The sequence below is a fragment of the Falco cherrug genome, chromosome 2, assembly GCF_023634085.1.
Source record: "Falco cherrug isolate bFalChe1 chromosome 2, bFalChe1.pri, whole genome shotgun sequence".
Taxonomy (NCBI): Eukaryota; Metazoa; Chordata; class Aves; order Falconiformes; family Falconidae; genus Falco; species Falco cherrug.
The window spans coordinates 4,439,779-4,455,554 of NC_073698.1; the positions used below are offsets into that span (position 1 = coordinate 4,439,779).

Genomic DNA, 15,776 nt, shown 5'->3' on the forward strand with positions numbered 1-15,776 from the left:
CCAATTCCTTCCCATTACACAACAGAGAATGCAGAAAAGCTACTTAAACACACACCAATAACCCTTTCCACCTTCTCTGGGGAAACTCTGCAGAAATCTTGCTGCAGAAAAATAAGCTCATGCGTGTGCCTGCAGATAAGGTGCATCTGCGTTAAGGTCCTCATCTCAGTGGGATGCAGAGGCTGGAATGGGGAAGGGAGTTAAAGTTGGAGACATTAAATGCATTTGTGGATCAGATGTAATCCTGTGCTGTCAAAAAAAGTAGGTTACTAAATCCTGTAAGACCCGAGCCATATGAGATTTTAGATCAAGTGAGATCTAGCCCCTAATTCCTTTCTTCCCACGTAGGCCACCTTGAGTCTTCAAGGAAATACAAAACCCTTATTAAAGGAATTATTCAAGTGTAGTGGCCTCCCATTTTGAGATCTCCACCTAAACTCCAAGCAGAGGAGCTCATAAACAGATCGTATCCCTCTCCAGGCTGGCAGCTTTACTGCTTTGCCCAAGGAATTCGCCCTTGGGTACAATCTTTGCAAGGGGGAACTCTTGAATATTGCAGATGAAATATACATACACAAAGGGAAAGAGCCTGCAGATTTTGGCAATGGACTTCAGCTTTGTGTCGAACAGTGACCCCCCTTGGAGCACAAAGGATGGGAGAAGCAAAAGACCTCACAAACTCTATCTACACCCAGCAAAACTACTGTAAGAGCTGTCACGTATTGTGGAGCAAATAGGAAAAATGTATTTGAATTATTTGAATTACAACCCAGGTGGAGGAAGAAAAGGGCTGAGCCAGCAGCAGGTCTCAGCAAGAAGCAGGAATGAGTTTCTGCGCAACACAAGCGCTTTGGCGAGAGATGAGAGGTTATTCCAGAATGGGTTTAAACTTGCCCCATAAATGACCAAAGCAGTACAGAGAAAGCAGCTCCCTCAGCTACAATACAGCTCATTTATCGATTTTCTCTACGTGTAAAGCTACTCCCTTGAGAACCACTTGCTGTCCCAAAGGACTAGAGAAGATGGGGTAAGAGTTATATCACTTCATCCAACACATTCAAGCACCCGGTGATGATATGGGCAATAATCCCATCGGACAGACTTGATTGGTGACAGTGAATTCTCCAGTCCTCCCTCAGCCCCAAGTTAAGAAACGCAGCAGTCATTTTATTAAAAATCAGTATACAGTTGAACATAAGCCCAGTGTTTACAACCAATCCCTCTAGTAGTTCCAGGTTTCCTGTTGTTTTACAGACTATTAGCAACCAAAGGAATCAGTAGCATAAAGAAACCACTACCATTTAAAAAAAAAAAAAATTAATGTCCCCACGTCTCCAAGAAGAAAGCAGCATCCATGATCAGTTTGTTTTCCATGGGACTTGCTCTAAGAAACAGAGTTTTCAACATCACTTTGCAGGCAAATCTTATCTTTATAATAGTAATTTTGCTCTGTTTGCTTTATCATACAGGGCAAGGGTCTCCAAGATGCCCCACAGCGCTGATCAAATAACCCTCACAAGCTCTGTCAGTCATTTTTTCTTGTTATTTACCTTCTAGAACATCAGAAATGTTTGAGATTTAACTAGTCGAGTTGAAACTAAAGGGGTGGGGGGCCCCCAATTCACACAATTTGGCAAAAAGATCATCCATGAATTAAGTTCTTCAACGGCTGCAGGAAGCACATGGAGGCTTTCTCCACGTTCCCTCGAAGCACCCAGCAGGGCTGTAGGAAGGATGTGTATCCATGCCCCCATTCCCCTTTCAGTTGTTACAGCTGTTCACATTTCTGCTGCCTGCTTCCTTTCCTGCTCAAGACATCCAAAGCACAGAGCAGCCTCAGTGGTGTAATAGCAGCTTGGCAGAAGCAGGAGAAGTCCAGCCAGCAAAAGATTTAATTTATTAAGATAAACATGGTCTAAGGCTCCATATTGTTTTTAAAAATCAACACAGTAAGAAATATGAAAACAAACTGGCTCTGCTACGTGTGGGTCAGGTTCAGATGTTCTCAGGCAGATCTTCTGAACCATACAAAATACTCGTCCCCTCTCACCCCCATGACAAGGATGGAAAGACAGTTCACTACGCAAGATCAGCAGTGTCCCTGTTGCATGCCCTTCCACATTCAGTGAACAACACCTCTGCCACCCTTCAGGGCAGATCAGAGTTTAGCGAACAGCCCTGTGAAGAAGGAGCAGATGGGGACAGGGGCAGGTAATTCAGTCTCTGAAATGAACATCTAAAGGTCTTGACACGATGACTGTGCTGACTCCACCACTTTAATGGTTGTTCTTGGCTGCCTCTTTAGCTGCAATGATCAGAGGAGTGAGGCTAGACAGAGGCTTTGCAATTTTCAGGAACTGGTGCTAGGAAAAAGAAAAAAGAAAAAGGGTTAGATTTTTCAGAACATGACCCAAAAGTCTGGCAGCTATTCAAAATGCTGGCACCTAGACCCATAGGAAGTCCAACGACCCACTCTAATCTCTGAACAGGTGAAAACAAAAGGTCTGTTACCACCACAAACTTTCAGGGTTCACCCGAAGCGATGAACAGATTTGCATCCAACACATGCTAAATTCTCCAGTTTTGTACATGTTCAAGACCAAGCAAAACTCAGAGAATTCCTCTGCGGAATCATAAAGTCTTGCAAAACCTATGGTGAAATTCTGTGTGGAAGGAAGGTGTACTAAAAACAACCTGTGTGGTTCAAACACAAGGCAGAGGGCTTCCTGCAGGCATCGCCTGTCATTCTCTCTTCCCTGTAATCACAGGTCTGGTGAAAGCATTACCTTGGCCTTCTAGGGATACTAGAAATTTGTAAAGCAGCTGGAATTTAGGAGAGCAGCACAGAGACTGCAACACAGAACCACTCAGTCAGTCGCCTGTACAAGGTGCTCCGTTAAGTAAAACAATATTGATTATCAATACAGCTCTCCTGAGAGCGAAGGCAGGTAGGGCAAGTCCACAAGCTATTCTGAAAACAAAAAACAACTATATCCCACTGGACTTCTGAGCATCAGAAAGAATCGATCACCCAAGGCAACAAGTTTCAGAGATGGAAAGAGACATTAAAAAAAAAAAAAAAGAAAAAAATCAGGGGCTACAAGGTAGTTAAAACCAGGCAGCAACGTCACAGTCAAAATGTTCTCCTGCTCCAAGGAACAGAACATTACTGCTCTGATATTTTGGGGCTGGAAAGTCCAGGAAAAAAGTGATCTTTCAACTACTGCCACTCTGCCAGTGATTAGTGCTGCATTACAGTCTCAGAAGGCAGCGTCTGAAGGCATCCAAAACTGAACCCATAGACTAACTAGTGGAAAGAAAGGAAAACAAAAATGGGTACTGTCTCACAGTTGAGGTCTGAGCGCCCCAATCACAGATTTATTTTACAAAGAGGTACATTTTGCACTCCCATGGCAAATCTGACAGAAGGAACACACAAACCACTCTCATCCGTGTTGGTAAAAAGCCTGGCAGACTGGCCCTCCTCTTTCACCAGCAGTTCAGACTACAACACCGGGTTTTCAGTGAAATAACTAATGACAGTGTGATGAGGCGCTGACCCAGGCTGCCCAGAGCAGCTGTGGGTGCCCCATCCCTGGCAGGGCTCAAGGCCAGGCTGGACGGGGCTGGGAGCAGCCTGGGCTGGGGGGAGGGGACCCTGCTCCGGTTAATGCAAGGCATGCATATTCCAGAGTTTTGTGATCCCTCCACCAGAAGGGAGACACCCAGAGCTAGATAGCTAGAAGTCCTCCTGCTGTCCAAATTGGAACAAGCACGGCAAGCCCATGACAACACATGCAGATGTCACGGCCAGCTGTGTGATGAAGCTGGAATTAAGCCACAGAATTAAAGGGCTCAGCATTTGGCAGGCCTGGGGCACAGCTATGATTTGAGGAACACTGCACAGCTGCTGCTAATAGGAAGTACAGCATAAAAAAGGAGTAGTCTGTTAACACTTTATTAATAGATTTAGGTTTTGGGGTTGTTTTTTGTTTTGTTTTCTGGCAGGTTACCTTAGCTGTGCTTCTGCCTTCGGCTGATGCAGTATTTTAAAACCCCAAACAAGATGATGCCATAAGCCTGGTTTCGCTCCGGATTGCACGATTACATTGATTCAGCCCTGTTCCCCATCACCTACCTGTAGCAGCTCTTTCGCAGAACCTCTCTTTTCCACGTCCATTTCAAGACAGCGATTTAAGAAGTCTCGGAATATGGATGAAAGCTTTTCTGGATTCTGCAGTTCTGGAGTCCCATTAGTAGCAATGAGATACAGAGCCTAAAGCAAAAACAAGCACCAAAGGAATGGGAGGTTAAGGAGGTTAGATTCCATCTCTGGATTGCAGACACCCATTTCTCCTCTCCCTTCCCACAGTTCAATGGGGAGGAAAAACCCCCACCTTATCAGGGTGACTAATCAATGCTTAAGTTTCAGCAAACAGAATAGCTGCTAGCTCTGGTTTTAGGTGGACGGGATCCAATCCTTTATTGTTTTGCCCTCGTAATCTGGGTTTGGATCCTGCAGCCCTCTCAAGGGACTAGGAGGACAAAAACAACATTCCAGACCATGTTTACATAGGGAAGTTAACTGGCATGACTCTACCAGTGCTAGACTATGCAATGACTATATCCTCACGGGAAGGTACCCCTGAATAAATAGGAGATAATTTTTCTCTTGGTACTTTGAGTGCACAAGGCCTAAGAAGTGAATACAAGACACAGTTGGCTCCTTACAAAAGGTGTCCAGCAGACCCTCAAGCATTTTAACACCTTGCAGAAACAAGCAGATGTGCTACCACTTGGCAGATTAAGCATTCACAAACACACCCTCTCTGAGAATCAAGGAATTCAGAATTCATCCACTTCAGGATTTCATGCAAGAAACATCCTGGATGGATTTTCAAAGGGAACAGAAATCTGTCAGAGACTTGTTAATATGCAAGCCCTTTGAGCAAATCACTCTGCACATCCCATGGGAGCAGTACAATAGCCTGGGAACTGGCACAAGTGGAGTTAAATGAGGCCAAAGCACTGTTACTTAGCCATCCTCATTTTATCTGGACACCCAGTTTCTTTCCTTTCACTCTTCTTTGCTGCTGCTCTTCTCTCCCAAAAATCACTTCCAGTGCAAGAGATGGAGACAAGAGTTAAACAGAATTTTTCTAGATCCCCTCATCCTGTGCAGCTGCAGGAGAAGCCATAAACCTGGCTTATATGAAGAGCAGTTACCTCCCTACAAACTGACAGCACCTCCCCTTCCGTTAAAAACTAAACAAGGACATCGGGAGGCTTAAGCCCCGTCTAAAGGCTTATTAAGCTTGTAGCTTTATTTGAGCATGCAAGCAGGAACAACCCGCCAGCAGCAAAAAGCTCCATTTTATAGAACAGTAATGTCATATTTTGAATGTAAAGAGAACCCTTCCCCACTCATAGGGCCCAAGGATTCAAAGTGTCAGCTGCTTTGGTGCCATCAGGTACTCTGCCTCTATCAGCACCTCCAAGAAGTGGGAAATCGTGAGTGTGCAAGATCTACCTCATCAGAGCTGACCAGAGGGTCTGCACGGGAAGAATCCACGTCTCTGCTACCCAGAGCAAACTATGGCTTCTAACTAAAACTATCTCAGTCTTCTCACTATGACATCTGACGGGATACAGGGCTGTAGGTGGTGAAACCACACTGGAGGATTCACCTGCCTCCTTGAGAGCCCAGTTTCACCAGCATGCTTAGCGAAGATCTGAGGGCAAAAGAGAGTTGCTTACTCTCAGGGGGTTCTCGTTGAGGTAGGGGGGCTCTCCTTCGATCATCTCGATGGCCATTATCCCCAGCGACCAGATATCCACTTTGGGCCCATACGCTTTCCGCGTCACCACTTCAGGTGCCATCCAGTATGGGGTCCCCACCATGGTGCTGCGTTTGCTCTGCTCAGGAGTGATCTGAGCACAGAAGCCAAAGTCAGCTGGAAAAGTAAAGAGGAGCAGGGGGGGAGAAACAGACACAGAAATCAGCAAGTTTCTCCAAAACCAGTGCTTACTGATGCCAGAGCTGTAGTATACGTTACCCTGCTGCACCACCTGGTGCATTGCTGCTGCAGCTGTGAAAGGAGTGGTTTTGTGGCTAGCACAGAAGACAACAGTGTTGAGAGGCAAGTTTCTAAATTTGACTCGCTGAGGCCATGAGGACGACAGAGTTGCCGCCTTGTCTATGTGGATGATGGGGATCAGTAAATAACCGTATATGGATGCTGAGACACTTGACCGCGTTTGCAGCATTATGCAGGTGTAATACACTGCGTAATGGATGGTCTAAAGACTATTCCTCCTGGGTATGTGAAAACAGAAATTAATGTATAGTCTGATCTAGATGCACCCCTCAACCCACATACTGTATTGTCTGGTGATATTTTCAGTCCCAGAGATGCTACTTCCCCAGGAAATACATCATCGCTCAAACAGGGTCTCCTTTATAGAGCAAACTGCAGTCAGAATAAATCTACAGTACCTACTTCTATACTGACTATTTTCTTTTAGTAGACAGAAAGATGGAGAGACTTCATACAAAGAACGCTGGGTCCTGTGTCTTATTTGCATTTGACATACCAAAAGAAAACTAACTCTGTTCTTGTGAGCCCAGCAGAATCAACACAGCGAGATGCACTGCCCATCCTGACCCCCGATGGCACCACGGATCTAATTTCAGGCACAATGATGAAAATTAAACTGATCCCTAGCTGAGTTTTCATCAAGGGCAACAACCAGGAAAGGGACATATGGTTCATAAACAGATCAAGTTTCCAGCAGAGCCCATAAGCAGCTCAGGTCCAGAAGGTTACTGCATCATATCCACAGGGACTTCTCTAACTTTAAACTGCAGTCCGGAACCTGCATACTGTGCTCAGAGAAGTTATTTGATAAGAACAGAGCACTTTGGCCCCAGTCAGCTACACAGCACTAACACTCCAGAGATCTGACCGTACCAAAGTACAGCGTTTGTCTAAAAAGCAATCATGTGCAACAAACCCCCACCTTCTTACTCAGCATATCTGCACTGTGTGAATTTTGAGTCATATCTGCTGTCACTGCTGACAAAAATAGATTTATTTATGCCTGTTGGGTGCTAGCCAGCAGAACTGAGAGGAAGAGAAAGGGAGCACAATTCTGTTAAAGCTATAGATGGAAGATAATCGTTCACTGGTTTCCAGACTTATCTCGGCATGGGCAACAAGCAGCACAACAGCTACCTTAGCACCGGAGGAGCAGAACAGTCTCAGGGTCTTCATTACTGGTGATAACACAAGGAGGAAACAACATTCAGAGTCCAGCCTGGGCTGGCGTTGTAAGATTATGTGTTTTCTAGTTACATAGTTTTCAATTCTCCCTCCGCTTTCCCTGCCTCACGAGTACCTGCAGTATTTTCCAGACTGAAGAGACTGCTCACAAATGAAGACTTCTGGCCCTACACCTTCAAACCCAGCTTTCTAGACTGGAGTAGCATTAAAATACTGTTATTTTAGTCCAAAAAAACAGATGGCCCACAGCTAAATGAACCCCAAACCTCAATTTGAGTCTGGTATCAGTTCACAAGGATTCATGCTTGCCAATCTCCATTAAAACCAATGCCACAAAAATAACTACAGGAGCATTTCTACAGCCTCTTCACAGCCACAGCATCAAGCATCTCAAAACACCCTATCAATCCAGGCCTGGTCCAGAGCAGATAACAGGCCCGGGCTGATAACTCAAGTCATCACCAGCAATGTTCCTTGCATACTTAGTTTGACAGAGCCATCCATTCCCAGCAGGATGTTGTCACTCTTGATGTCTCTGTGAATAACTTGGTTTGAATGGAGGAATTCCAGAGCTTGAAGACACTAGGAAAAAAAAAAAAAAGGGAGATATTCTTACTGTGCATGAAATTATTCACCAGTTACAATTAGCCAACCAACGGACTTTTAACAACTTGCATTTTGAGCAGCAAGGGGTTAGTGCCTTAGAGTCTTTCATACATTCAGTATGTGCAGGGCTACAGAGATGGCCCGCTGGGATCTGCAGGTCCTAGGAGGTCCCAAAAGACCTGGAGGATAGGCATAACCGAGGGGATTCTGACCCAAATTTGCACCCTGGTCCTCCCTCTAGGATAAAATATATTAGGCTTGCATCAGGACTGTACGCTGCGACCTCCCAGAGGACATCCATCCTCTGAATGACTGCTGCATTACAGAAGCTGGACACAGCTATTCCCGTGGAACCAGTGACGGGTCATGGAAACCCCATGTCCCCTTCCCAACCTTCCCAATCACAGCTCCCCCCGAGCACCAGCAGAGCTTTACCTCTCGGCACACAGCTGCAATTTGTCCTTCGTCCATGCAGGTCTCTGTCACAACATCTGTTAGGGAGCCTCCTGCCAAGTACTCCATGACCACCCAGAGCTCTTCTCCTACAAGGTAACTGAAGAGCCACAATCGGATTTTAAAAGCGGCAAATATGAGCATCACACTGTTTACCCAGCCAAAATCCACGGGGGTTTAAAGCTGTCTTTTGAAGCTGAAACCATGAGGCTTGAGTAGTGTACTTAACAGCACTGGGGCACCAGGTACTCGTGCTGCTTTCTGCACACAGAAGGATCTGATCACAACCTGAATGAACGGAGAAGGGCGAGTGCCGAAAGTCAAGGAGAGAGGTAACAGGAGAGCGGGGTAGACGTAGCAAGGCTGAATTTTTCTGCCATGGAAAGGGCCCAGACCAAGATGGAGACCCCACCTTACAACTGCTGCCGCTGGGAGAGAAGGGGAAGAGCAACTAGTCAGGGATGGGGTACAAGTGTGCAGCCCTGACATCTGGCACACAGCGTGGCTTTTGAGGGCTCTGGCATCAGAAGAGGCAGCTGGGGGCTGCTTTGTTACTACTGGTGTCCTGTTGTCCCAAGCAAGTGCCTACTTTGCCTGGGGCCAGGGGCAAGCGTCGGTGACACAATGGATGGCTGCCTGTGAACAACTAGGAACACTATTTTTATTTTTTTTATGTTTTTTTTTTAAGCATCATGCATTTGAAGCTCACCTCAATCTGTTTAACGCTACCAAATTAGCCTGAGATTTTGTCTGGAAAATTCGGAACCATTCAAAAGGGCAAAATGTGATCATCATGCTGGATGCAGTGGTAATTCTAAAGACTTAGAATAAAAAGAGGAAAGCCCAAAAGGGCACATCTTGTCTGGAAAGACCCATAGGAAGATGGGAAGGAGACAGCTGAGGTGAGGGTGAGTTCTCTCAGCCATTTGGGACATTATTCTCAGCTAGGAGTGTGTGTGCTCATGTCAAAGTAGGAGACCTGGGATGAAGACTTCAGCATTAAGTCATTTGAAAAAAAAAAAAAACAAAACAACAAACCCAAACCACCCACCACTTCTGCCTTTTTGGGCCCACCTGGAAAAACATCAACACAATCTTCCATGACAGACACATCAGGATGACACAATCCCAAAGGAAGGAATCATCAGCTTGTAAACTTGAAAACCCACCTTCTCAGCATATCCTCCCATTTATGAAGTGAGTGGACAAACGAGTCAAGAGACAGGGCAGAGGATCTAATGAAAAGCTTCTGCTGGCATTAGAGTTCATCAAGCAGGTGTTTGCTTTGCTCTGAAACACAGATCCTACTGAAAAATAATGAATTTGCTAGCGGCCAAAGGCAGAAAGCAGGGCAGGTTCTGGGGAACAATTAGCTAGAAAGCAACAGCGAAGGAGAAAGAAGTTATTAAGCCCAACTTGGCATGGAAAGCAGACAGAGATGTGTGAGACATCACAGGAGCAGGCATGGGGTGGGCTTTGGCCCCCACAGGGCACACCGACAACACCCAGCTGATAAAAAACCTCCCCAAAAGTGAGAATCGTCTGGGCTCCACCTGTATGACAGAAGCGTTGCTTATGGAGAGCTTTTAACAGCAGAGACAAAGATGGTATCTCTGTTTGGTGACACTGAAGACCACACAAGGAGATAAGAGTGGGGAGTTTCCTTCAGGACACAGAGCCCAAAGGCGCAGGGCTACGCTCCCAGAGCCGACAGGTCTCCAGCTCCACTATGGAACAGAAGGGGATGCACAGGCGGTCTTCCCCCTGGCATCACAGACCCCAGCAAAAGCAGTATCACCTGCACAGCAGCCCCTTGGAGAGAGGGAGGAGCAGCAGAACTGCTTTCAGAGTCAACTCTGTGGATCATCTGCCTTCTAATAACGGGCTCTGAAAGCTGCTCCATCCAACACCCTTCCTTCTTGGCCCAAAGCTGTTGCTACTTCTTCATCACTTCTGCCAGGCTCTCTCCAGATTTTACCAGAGCCCTCTCAAGAAACCAGTCACCGTGGACATCACACCACTTCCCTTCATTGCCGGCAGCACCCTCTGCCGCCCAAATCCACTTGACTCTAAGGATGGGGGCAGAATGGGCTCCACTGCTCCGCACGACAATCTCAGGTGGCACATGCTGGGAGCAAGCTGGTATCTCTCCACAGCCAAAAGGGATGGAGAGAGCCAAGAACCACACTGTGAACCAAAGCTGTGCCACGAGCAGCCAAAGGCATGTGCCAAGCCCCAGACACCTCAATAATTGATAGATTTGACATAACACGCAGGGAGGTAGAATTAACGGTGGCTCCCCGCCAACTGCTACCAGACAAATGTCATTTCAGAAGACAGGGTGGTACCGTCTCAGGGATCTTTTCGCTCTCTTGCTGCAGCAGATGTCTATTTTAGTCACTGAGCTGCCTACTGGAGGTGTGACTCAAAAACATGTTCTCAGCAGTTCTGGAGATACCACCAGGAAGTCCATACGCCTACGTGCTGCTTTCCATATGATGTCAGGCATAGTACGGTGTTGCACCTTGTCACCTACAGCCACCTTCCAAAACAAGGCTGGCAGCAAAAACAAGCTGATGCAAGTCTTTGAGGAAGAAGAAACTGATCCACAGCTTCTTCTCTTCATTCATCTGCAAGAGCAGGTAATGTCTGCTCCTGTAAGGTGTTCCTCAGCTCCCACTTAGATACCTTAGGAAGGTGTCCACCAAGCCCCTCCTATCACAAACACACACCAGTCAGTCATAGTCCTTTCTTATTGATAAACTTCATAAACTTTGGTTTTGCCCAGAAGTGCAAGATCATTTGTTACAGATTTCTGCACGAGTAACATGACTCCAACGTGCAGACACAAAGTTAGCCTGGAAAGAAATCCGTGTTTTCTTGTAGCACGACTGTCACCCATCTTCAGCTTTATTCACTGACCTTGCAGCCCTAGCTGAGTTTGGGGTTGGGTGAGGGTAGCAGTGGCTACCACTTCAAGTGAGGATTTGTGGGTTTTATTAGGTTAAGGAGAGTTCTTCAGAAAGAAAGAATTCGAAGGGCAGGAGTTTGCTTCGCCTGACACTGGGCACCCGACGCCTCTGTTTAGATGGCTGAGTTTGGAAACAGGGCTCTTTAACGCAGCAGAAAGAAACTGGCACCTCCAGAAGGTAATTCAGTGCAAGTGGCTGCTTCTCTGCACAGGATACTAAATTCAGCTCCTAAGTACAGCTGAATTAGGCCACGTCACTATCTCAAATGTCACAGCACACCTTTGTGCGATGCTGGCCGCTTACACTGCAGCAGAAAAGCTGTCTTAACCACAAGCAAGTAGGCCATGCAGGTAAGAGAGGATAAAGCAAGGAAACCCTTGCACAAGAGCAGGAGCTGAGGCAAAGAGAAGCAAGACAGCTGGTTTATACCGATGACTACCTTGCAGCTCACATCAAGGACCCAGAAGGGGAAACACTGTTGAAAACAGAACCACAAAAAAGAAACCAGGTCCCACAGCAGCAGGCGCATCCTTCCTCGTAGCTCCTTCTGTGACGGCAGTAGGCAGAAGCCAGCAAGTGGCAAACAAGTATCAGATTTATGCAGCACTGAGGAAGTGAAGAGGCACATGATGCCAGGCAGGAGGGACACAGCTCCCCAGCAACAGCATCCTGCAGTGTTGTTTTATTGATGTATCGATATATACCACTGAAGTGGCATAATCGACACAGGAACCCCCCTGTTCATCCTAGTTGCCGCTCCGTCCATTTGCAGCACTCAAACAAAAGCTAATCCCTTTGAAAAAGATTAGTAAGAGAAAGTGGAGGACAAAAGCAGCAACTTTGGTTGTGGGAAGTTTGACCGAGACAGCAAGACGCGGGCAGCTACCCTACAGGTGGGATGTACTGGCTAGAAAGGCAAGCGCATGTACTCAGGGATGCTCCTCTAATGAGAAAAACGTCTCTCGAAGTTTTGCTGAAACAAAGCCTCTAACCAGCCAGGAGAAATAAACAGTTTCAGCCCAGACACAAGTCTTAGATCTTCTTTACCACTTGTTTCATTTTACACAGGTAATATCCTTCTGCTCTTTGCCTGCCCAGCATCACTCCCCTGTGCACACACTCCCTTCCACAAAGTTTCAGGAGCAGACTTGCTGTCCCTTCAACAAAGCAGCTCTTTACAGCTACGCGTAGGACAAACTACCATATAAATTCAGCATCACAGCCGATGCTGCGGTATAGGAGAAGTACTTTTCTATGGACAAGACATTAAAAGCCTTTAAAGAAACCTGTTAAAAGAAACAGCTGATAAGATTTTGGTATACACACAGAGCAAACAAGTGTGCAGATAGTCTCTCAGATTTCCAAAAGAGATTCTAGGTCACATCCCTCCATTGCATCTTCAAAAAAACCCAAAAACAACAACAACAACAACAACAACAACAACAAAAAAAAAGAGCTGCCAAGATTAAAGCCTGCAGCTCACCCTATCTAGGCACTCTTTACCCTACAATAAGCCAAACTTTTAGCTCATCAGGACTAGATTCTAACGTTCAGCACAGCAGACTGAAAATCCTGCTGCAGCTCAACTGAAACTAGCTGTATCTTTAACGTAAGGTGAATGACACGGGCTTGACACAAGGCACCCATGTTATGTCGATGGTGAATTCAAGCCACCATGCAATGCTTTTTGCCTGTTGGGCTTTCAGTATGCCCCAGATTTCAACGTTGACAGCTTGTGACTGTCTCCTGGAACTCACATAGGGGAGATGCAAGAATGTCTTGCACTTCCAAAGGCAGCTCCCTTCCCCCAAAGAAGCACATTTTACCAGTTGCTCTTTCCAAAGCAGTCAGCCTCCAAACAGCTGATGATGGTGGCACTGCTACCATCACCCTTATGTACGAGCATTAACACCCTGCAGGGAAGAGCTCTCACAGCCATGTTTGTTTGCACACTTGGGACATTTTACTGCCTTGTGCTATACTGACCAGAATTTTCACGGCTACATATGTTTATTTAAAAAATAGTTTACATGCAGCACAGCAGCCACTGTGCTGCTTGCGTTTGCTCTGTTATTGTCATAGTCCAAGGGACATCAGCTCAAGAACAAGCAGAGCAGGTCTGTACGAAGGTAAGTTGTTAGGCGCTGCTCCTGCGGTAAGGAAAAGCAGGGATTCAAGGAGCAGCTGTCCCATATGGGCGTAACATACCCAAGGCTGAGCAGAAGTGCCACGGCACTTGTATGAGCCCACAAAGCCCAGCTCCGAGCAAGGAATAACCCTGTGCCCTCTGTCTTCCGAAGAGTTATGTACTAGGTGTCCTTTCCTCCCTTATTCACACCCACAAGTAAGCAGCCTCGTTTGGGTATGTGTTGCATGTCATTCACCCTTGTCGCTGTTCTGCTACTGTGCAAAAACCCTCAGTGGATGGTCACAGGGACGAGATTACCATCGCACTCTGGCAGAAGTTTGCTCCTCCGCAAGCAGAATGTCAGCATGGCTCAGCAGAAGCGGAACGATGAGGAAGAGAAAAGCAAACACAAATAACACAGTTCAAATTACTTCTGTGTCTCCTCTAGTGGCAGGAAGGAAACTGTTCATTGTGTCAAATTTGGCAAAGGAGAGCGCTGAAAAAGGGAGTCCCGTCAGCACACTGCTACTAATGCCTTGGCTGCCAACATCTCTAAAGAGAGCCTACGTACCCCATTAATGCCAATTCAGACACTTGTTTCTCCTTGGATATGGAGGGAGACCACCAAGCCACCCACCCCCCAACACTGCATTAAGCAACCCAAGGTTGTCCTATACCTGCGTTAAGCTGAAAGAGGATCTCTTAAGACAGTGACAAGGAAGTGTTTTCCAGAGTCCCTTCATGAACTCTTCAAATCATGACATACCTGTCCAAGTAGTTGACGATGTTGGGGTTTTTGTTTTCCCTCATCACAAGGATTTCATTAATAATCAGTTCTTTTTTGGGCTGCTGCTGCAAATTCATCTGTTTGATTGCAACCTGCAGTGAAGAAAGACCAAGTAAATTATTATTGCAACAGTCCCCCAGAAAGCAGCCAGTACCATGTAGATTAGTGATGTAGATTCATGTGAAGTGGGAAAACACTTTTTCAGCACAGGTTGCTCAGCCATTTACTAACTCTGTGAGTTCCTGCAGCCAGTCCATTTCAACACATATTGGAAGATACCTCATGCCCAAAAGTACGAGGGGAGTTACTATTTTCATACTGGACCTTTACGTCACAGTTGGATAGCAGTCTCCATCTACAGCTTCTTGGTAACAAGTAGTATAGACCCTAGTATGGACAAATACGTCAAAAACATTTTATTTCTTAAAGGAATCTTGTTCATTTTGTTTTGGATTGGATGTTTCTGGAAGTTCTTTAGTGTTTTTTTGCTGCTCCCCTGCAAATTCCTGCTTCTAGAAATCTACAGCAGGTTTGCCATGCATGGAGGGGATAAATAACGTAGCCTAAGCTTAGTACTTCAAGGTGGTAATTCTGTTTCTTTCTGTCACAGCAAGACCTGGGGGAAAGAGGCAACAATTTTTAGATAAAAAGCTGAAAACAAGTGCATTGGATTCAGCTTTATCCCCAGACATAAGGGATATGCCCTGTTAAGGGCAACAGGGATGGATTTGCCAGTTGTAGCCCTTTGGCTTAGTAGCTTTCCGTCTGCTTCGGGATACCTACTCGGCATGTACATATACAGAAAGCAGGAGGGTACAACATGTTTTCAACTCTTACCGGTACTTCGTGAGACCACCTGGCCCTCAGAGAAGCCTTCAGATTGGTAAGACTACTCAGCACAGCAGGAGGCAGAAACACTTCCATAGATGCTACAGCTCAACTCTTATTTGGTACAATATTTAGGCAAAGGGAATGAAAAGTAATTATATCTTTACAAAACTGCTCCTTGCAGAGAAAGAGGCCTAGGCAAATGGATCGGAGCCAGTAACTCCAGCTCACAAAAGCAAGGATTAAAAGAAACAAGCCACAGAGTGCCAATATAGACAGATACAATTAGCATTTTGGTAGTATAGCAGGGGAGACAATAGAAAAATCCCAACACATGAGAAGGCAACAACAGACAGACACTATGCTGTTTTCCCACAGTATTCACAAGGGCTGCCAAACAGCACTTAAAGAAGACAAAAACGCAAATGCCGTGCTGCTCTTTGCGCTAGACCAGAGAGGAGAATGAAAGATGGAGAGGGAAGGCATCTGATGCAGAGAAAGAAATCCCAGGCCATTACTGAAAGAGCTCCAAAGAGGCTCCTGTACCTCCTCACTCCTGTTCAGAGGTAGGTCCACTGTCCACGCCCATACAGGGGCATTTTCCCTATCTAAGACTGTCCCGTGCATTAGGATACAAAATAAACAGCTGCGGGTATACTGGAGCCATCATCAGTGAAAAGCTTCCTAACCCTGGGAGCTGCCCAAGGGGTTATAGTGCA

The 15,776-nt window shown here is 46.1% G+C and overlaps 1 protein-coding gene across 8 annotated transcripts in view; it reads right to left on the bottom strand.

Annotated features, from left to right (window-relative positions):
• Nucleotides 1–1,146: 1,146 nt before the first annotated feature.
• PAK1 (p21 (RAC1) activated kinase 1) overlaps nucleotides 1,147–15,776 on the bottom strand; it is a 73,554-nt gene continuing 58,924 nt past the window's right edge. For all 8 annotated transcript variants that reach the window (XM_055702307.1, XM_055702304.1, XM_055702301.1 and 5 more), the window contains 6 exons: nucleotides 14,209–14,321; nucleotides 8,325–8,442; nucleotides 7,766–7,865; nucleotides 5,758–5,954; nucleotides 4,139–4,276; nucleotides 1,147–2,363 (listed from right to left, as the gene is read on the bottom strand). In XM_055702307.1, the coding sequence (XP_055558282.1) occupies nucleotides 2,277–2,363; nucleotides 4,139–4,276; nucleotides 5,758–5,954; nucleotides 7,766–7,865; nucleotides 8,325–8,442; nucleotides 14,209–14,321 (753 nt within the window). In that variant the 3' untranslated portion in view covers nucleotides 1,147–2,276. The remainder of the gene's footprint in view (nucleotides 2,364–4,138; nucleotides 4,277–5,757; nucleotides 5,955–7,765; nucleotides 7,866–8,324; nucleotides 8,443–14,208; nucleotides 14,322–15,776) is intronic.